The 7,373-nt window shown below is 36.1% G+C and overlaps 1 protein-coding gene across 1 annotated transcript in view; it reads right to left on the bottom strand.

Annotated features, from left to right (window-relative positions):
- Positions 1-984: 984 nt before the first annotated feature.
- Positions 985-7,373, bottom strand: part of LOC120529865 (XK-related protein 4-like) — a 332,019-nt gene continuing 325,630 nt past the window's right edge. Inside the window, exon 2 of the mRNA XM_039754084.1 lies at positions 985-1,234. Within this exon, the coding sequence (XP_039610018.1) occupies positions 985-1,234 (250 nt within the window). The remainder of the gene's footprint in view (positions 1,235-7,373) is intronic.

Below are 7,373 nucleotides of genomic sequence, written 5' to 3'. Positions count from 1 at the left end.
AAATAACAAATTCCTAATACAAGAAATTGTATAAGGTGAAGAAAAAAAAAAAGTCTTTTAGTTATTAGCATTGAGGAAGCATTACTGGTCACTAAAGGAAAGCACTACTAGAAACAGACACAGTTTCTTCCCTACTGCAGTCACTCCTGTTAAACAAGATTCTGATTCACTTTTGTATCATCCTGATTGCTAAACTTCTCATCAAATATAAATTATGTTTATTCTATAAAAATTAGACTGGAGGACAGTTCTACTTAACTAGATTGTTATATCCATTCGTGTTTTGCACACTTTATTTTTCACTACTACTGTATATAATGTAATGGTGTCATGTATTGTATATTGTGTTGTTTAACTGTATTTTAAAAGTCATATTTTATGTAATATACTGTGATATGAAAAATAAAGACCACCTTCTCTACTACTGTATATAATGTAATGGTGTCATGTATTGTATATTGTGTTGTTTAACTGTATTATAAAAATCATATTTTATGTAATATACTGTGATATGAAAAATAAAGACCACCTTCTTTTATTAGCTACTCAATCATGAGGTACATTTTAGTCACATATTGTTTATATATGCAGTCTTATTTATTATTGAAAATATAAACTACAAAATAAAGTTTGTTATATGTTATCAATTGAAGGTGAATTTTACTCATTTTAGGACGTAAGAATTGTAGATGATTGTCAGTTTTCTCGATGTATAAAGCATAAAGTGAAATGAGGGCACACTTCCTTTTTCACTATTGTGTACAAATGAATTCTACAAAAAGTATTATATAATATGTGTATATTTATATATAATTAGTAAAGTAATATCAAGAAATAAAAACATTTCTTTTAATTGTTACAAAAGCACATTTAAAAAATAAAACATTTCTAGTTTGCCAGGGTACGTTTAGGTAATATAAAGTGGCAATTATATATAAATTAGAGCAGAACAAAAACCAACAATTCTGTCACCTTTCTCGATTTTTATTTCTGCATATGAAAGGCAGCATTAGGACTTAGAGTAAAACTCTTACCTTGGACAGCCTCTATGCTCAGGGTCTGAATAATAATGCAGAGCTGCAGGACAAGCTGAGGAGCACTTTCCAGAAAGGTGGCTAGCAAATGCAGCATGCTTACATCGGCATACTCGTATACCATTTTCCAATAGAAGCGCCACTTGTCATTTTCCCCGCTCCGTCGGCTTCGTATGCCCAGGTAGATGGTGTGAAAATATCTAAAATGTAAGTAAAACAGAAAGATTGGATCAGTCAACTACTTTTTATTTATTGATTTCACTTCACAAAATTATTCAGGTGCTACCAATAAAACGTTTACCTAAAACCTAATGTGTATTTGTGGCTTTTCTTTGTTGGGCATTGGTGATATTTCAGTGTTTTGACACTTTTACTATTCTTTCTTTTTTCTTAGTTCTTATTTTGTTCCTTTTCTTTTTATACATTTTTCACATCAGGACATTATAAAGTTTGTAAAGGAATACTATATCTAAAAAAGATAATGTTTAAAATATTACTTGCTCCACTTGGCTTGTAGTGATAGCCAAGAAAAAGTTTTAATCTCATATTTTCATGCAAAACTTGGCTAAGGAAGGCTATGCTTTAATGGGAGCTGGAAGTGACAAATGTCATCAAACGATATCCAGCTGTCCATAAAACAAACTTCCAGTTACTTATGTCGTATAATTCATGTCAAGCCATCCTGACGTACAGTCAAAACGTGAACATTTTTTTGCTAAAACATTTTTAAATGAAACTAGCACACAATAAAGGCATCCATTTCACATGGAGTTGCACTTTTCAATTTAAGATCCACCTTTCCTCCCGTTACACTCGCCATGTAGATTATGCAACATGAGTGGATTATGTGACACGAGTAACATGAATTTGTTTTCATGGACGTTTTAATATTGTTTGCTGTTGGTCACTGCACACTTCTATTAAAGCCTAAACTTTATTAGCTCCGTTATACATGAAAACATGAGAGTTAAAATTTTTCTGGACCATCAATTCAAACAAAATGGGGTATGTAACATTTAAAAAAATATAATTTTGGGTGGAGATTCATAGGTTGTAGTGCGACAACAGCAGAGTTAATAGGGAGTGTGATTGCAATGTCTGTTTAAATGGAATTGTCCATGCAACATAAAAAAAATGGCCAGGCATTATGTCATTTAGCCAGGGTGGCAGGAAAGGATAAAAGGCTGTTGAGAAGTCTAACAGCTTGTGAAATATGCAGGCCAAATGCTGGGGTACATTCTGCCAGACAGCAGGTGTGTAAACAGTTAGTGGGGGAAGTGAGGGGGTCCTCAATAATGCTGGACCCACCATTTGTGAAGAATGTCCTGGATGGAAGGCAGACGGTTCCAATAATTTTCTCCGCCATGTGTGTACTTTTCTTTGCATTGTGTTACGGCCTGACAACATTAGCTCCGCCATTTTGAGTTTTGATTGTTACGACAGACACCATTCTGCACTGGCAGGAGTTTGGTTATCACAGCTGCTCTCTTATTTATGTTCAATTAATATTTGACCTCTGTTTCGAGAAAAGAAATAACATTTGTTCTAATGAGGGATAGTTAGTTTCACTGCCAATTTCTTTTCCAAGTGTTTTTGACTTTGGGCTTCACCTTGTTTTCTTCCTGACCTCAAACGTGTTTTCCTGTCATTTTGGTAGCCATTACTTTTCGTTCCCCAACATATTGACCTTGGTGCTATGCTGACTATTCTTCCAGTTACACCCACAAGTGTCTCCTTCCTCATTCTGGTTATTTTCCTACTTTTTGATTGAGACTTTTATGGAAAAGTTTAATTCGTTTTTTAAACTCTCAGTCAAGTAAATAAATTTTTATTTAGAAGGACTCTAAATTGAAGACAGACCCTCATTTTAAGAAGGGTTTAAAAGGAAAGAAAATCCTTAGAGGATAAAGGAACATAATAGCAATCTAAATCTAATACGAAAAAGGGCAAATGAGCAATTCAGAGTTTAGTGTGAAAAACAACAGAAGTCAAGCATTTATGAAGAGAATAAAAGGCAACAAAACAAAGTGAATAATCAAGACATTTGAGAAGAAAGAGTTACCCCATGTGGGGAAACTAGCAGAACTACTAGAGTGTGGAAAGGAAAAGAAGACCCAGCATTTAGAGCACAAGTGCGTGTAATACATTTACAAAACTCAGGTATGTTGTATGTGGATAAAGTAGCATAAAGCAGAGGAAGTTCCAAGCATAGAGAAACCAAGAAAATCCATTCTTTGGAGATGAAAAGAAAATTCTGGTGTTTAAAAAAAGAGAATTAGAATTTTTAGGGAGGTTAGAGAAACACCAGGAACAACTTAGTGTGGGGAAAAGTTAAGGGTAACAACACAAAAACATTTCATTTAGTTTTCATAAGATGGCTCTGAAACAGACCTGGCCATGTTAAAGATTCTCAACAGGCACATAGCTCATTAAAGATTTACCGACTCTGACCTTGGCATTCGTGTCCAAGAAAATAGTTAAACGATTCACTGGGTACACAGTCTGTACTGGCATTTGAATAAGGATTTATCTAGCATACAGGGAAGTTAACCTCAGCCATAGATGAACTTAATTTAGTAGTTGACTTGCCATAAAACTTTCTGTTTTTAGTCAACCTGAGCACAAAAATTTTCAACCATTACAAATAACATTTATACAGAGCATTGCAAAAATAGCTAAGTCTTTGTATCTATTTCGATACAAAAAATTAGAGTGCTAAATGTAGACTAAAAAGAAATATCAGTAATAAATACCAGATGGGGGATTCATTTCATCATGAAAATGATATCAAGTATACGTCTTAGTATTTAAATTGTTCAGAGAGCTGTAATATCATGAATGTAATGGATTCTGTGTCCTGTTGGCGTAGGAGAAAGCCCATTTATGAAGCACATAGTGGTTCACACACATAGAGTACATAGACGTACACACACAATACCAAGCATTAAACATGTTGCTTTAGCTACGATGGGATCTGAGAAACTAGTAAATTAAAAGATTTTTTTCGAAATTAAAGTTGACATTTCGAGCTTTTTTTCCCCAATGTGTCCCTTTTTTTTCTTTTCTCTGTACCCTAATAAGCTTCCATATGACACTCAGACGGTGGGCTATGATTCGCTTTTTCACTGTGACTTTGATATCTGACAACTTCTTTATTAATTCGGGCACTGTGCAACTTTCTGAACTTGAACTTTTGATCAACTTCTTTTTGTTGTTTATACAACTGCTTAAACCAACAAATAGTATGTTTTTCCTTTCCACTTGGCATTCGCTGATATTCTTCTTTTTTCCATGTGCTTTTGCCATTGTCTTTTTACAAAACGCTGAACTTCTACGCAAGGCGTTATGCATGAGGCCCTAGGTCTTAAAAATTTCTAAAGCATCAATAAAACAGATCCAACAGATTTTCTACAGCTAAATGGTGAATCACATACAGGAGGAGTGCATTTACGAATAAAGCCAGGAAACAATTCGCTTGGGAATGAGGTTTGATAACCTGGAACAAACTACCAAGCTGCTACTTTGTGTTTTCACCTTAGCTTTTCTTCTAGCTACAAGCTTGAATTTAGACAGTGGACTGACATACGATTTGGGTTTAGGAGCATAACTAAAAGTAAGATGTTATCTTCACTTAATGCTTAAGCATCACAAAATATCATGATTTTTGATGCACTAGCTCTTGAATGGAGTACTCACCAATTATTCTTTTATTTTATAATTCAAGAAGGATACATTAGCATTAGAATGGAAAATCGCCTAATCGCTAATCATTTTTTAGGAAGGTTCTATAAGTTTTGGTTAAATGAGCTAAATGCAGCTAGAAAGTTTTATTATGAGACATATAAAGTGATCTGGAAAGTATCCACCATGAAATTTGCTATGTAATGCATAGCTCAACCTTCGAAGCAGTTCTCATTGTTTGGTTGTTTACTCTTGATCCTTTGAGATATTTTCTCCTTATCTCACCTTGTCTTTGGAATAAGACTGACTTGGAATAAATTACATTCCAGACAGCAGCTGATTCTATTTGTGTTTTGTTTGCACAGATGCAGCAGTATCCTTATGGTGTTCCTGTGAGAGGACTCTCAGGTATCCCAAACAAACAGCATGTCTGCCAACAAGCCATGCTAATTTCAGTCACTTGGCTTAAATGTAGTGCCATGTGTTATAACCTTTTGGTAAATCATTAAAACTCATTGTTTATATTATACAAGCAAAATACCCACGCTTCGCTGCAGAGAAGTACTGTGTTAAAGAAGTTATGAAAAAAAAAAGGAAACATTTTAAAAATAACATAACCTGATTGTCAATGTAATTGTTTTGTCACTGTTATGAGTGTTGCTGTCATCAAGGATTTGATTATCATTATTTCTTTCAATCAGGTTCGTGTTTGGAGGATGTGTTGTTTTGAAGTTACATTCCGTGTTTGTCGACCGTTGTAAAGATAACAGGTTTCATTCATCGAAGTGTTCACTACGCAAAATGCTACTCGTGAATGTAAGGTATTTAACAGGCATTCCCGGTTGGTCATGGTGTGACGTAAGGGGAGCTGACTGTAAAAAAAGGCAAGCAGGAGTGTATTTTGAACGAAAAGGGAGAAGACAGCGAAGGAGCAGAAAAGTGAGAAGGAAAACTATTTAAATAAAGAGCTAGGAAGGTGAATGGAAAGAAGCAGCCAGCAGTAAAGCAAGGAAGACTTTGTAATAAGGACGCACGTTCAGTGCACGTAGAAGGTGTAACAATAAGATTGTTAAGCCTTATGATAATGTTCCCGCATGGAAGATTTAGAGAGACACAGTGGGAGAAGTATAATCTGAACCTCTCTACAGTTTCATTTATTTTCGGGTTGTAATGTTCATCAGATTTACGTATCATCTGGTCCAGTGGCGGACCGTGTATCTCACACCTAGGCCTTCAGTAGTGCTCCGCTGAATCAACCTGCCCCTCAAAAACTAATTTACGGTTATAAAAACCATCATAATATGCAGAAATACAGTATATAGAGCCACTGCATTGCAGATAGATAACTCCTGTAGCCACAATAAATGCCTTTATTGAATAGACAAACCAGGGGTGAACAAGTTCCATTCTACTGCAGCTACAGCCACGACACACATAAAAAATATCAATAATAACTCATAAACTTGCAATATTATTTAGGAAAATCGCAACATTTTACTTACCAAAAATTCGTATTATTTGTAAACAAAATTCATCCTCCTCTCTTTCCTCAAAAATAGTTCAATTACTCTGTCGGACAGATTATCCGTGCGCTTCAGTTCCATCAAAAAGTCCCTTTCTATCGCCATCGAAGCTAATGCTGAAAGTTGAACCTGCCCTGTCGTTTTTCTGGCATAAGTTTTAATTCGCTTTAGGGCTGAAAATGTCCCCTTGACAGAAGCAGTGTACACGGGAATGGTCACTGCCTAATATACCAATGTGAACAGCTGCCCCATGGTCTCATTCAGATTTTTCTGATGAAGGAAGTCAAGGAGATCAGTGGCAGATTTTCCTGCAAAATCATCCATGGCATACATTACAGTCAGTTCTGTTTTTAGCCAAGACAGATCAAAAACTGCTCCGTGGCTCTTGTGTTAAACTGGAGAAGGCTGCATGCAGGAAATTTTTCTTGTATTCCCGAAACTTCTGGGGGTCGAGGAGCGTGACAAACATCAGTTTTTTATAGTCTTGAAATCTGGTCTGTGTCTGGCAAATAATATTGTCCAGAATCCTGCCAAGGAGTTGGCGGTAGTGCGTGCGAGGATCTAGCGCTTGGAGCGTCGGCGGTGCATTCAGTGGCCTCGTAGAGTTCCTCATATCGGCTTCTATCCAATCAATGGGTCTGAATACGGTGACGTTGCCGTACGCCTGTTAGAGGGCCCTATTGACACCAACTCAAAATCTGATTGGTTGAAGCAACAGTTTAATCAACATTTATTCTGTGTTAGAGGGCCTGCACAATGGATTGTGAAGGCCTCTCTGCCTGGCAACAAATGATGGCTGAAATGTGATTGGTTAAATGCTTTAATATGAAAATACATGTCTGGAAGCAGCACAACCATCGGAAAAGCTATGAAAGGAAGTGGACAGACTATTTGGAATTATTTAATAAGTATTCATGGACAAAATATAATTAACATCAGTTTGTGATTCAGATAATTTTTTAGGCCAGCAGAGAAGGCATGACTTTGCCAGGTCTTTACCATTGAGGCTTTATACCCTGCGTCTTCTCATTAAACTTGTATCTCGCGAATATCTTGTGCGATCTTGCGATGTCCACGGCTTTATTTAATTTTAGCTCAGACCCGGCATTTAAAAGTTTCTCTCGCACTTTCGCTG

This window comes from Polypterus senegalus, chromosome 5 (assembly GCF_016835505.1).
Source record: "Polypterus senegalus isolate Bchr_013 chromosome 5, ASM1683550v1, whole genome shotgun sequence".
Taxonomy (NCBI): domain Eukaryota; kingdom Metazoa; phylum Chordata; class Cladistia; order Polypteriformes; family Polypteridae; genus Polypterus; species Polypterus senegalus.
This window is presented reverse-complemented; position numbering and strand designations above follow the sequence as displayed.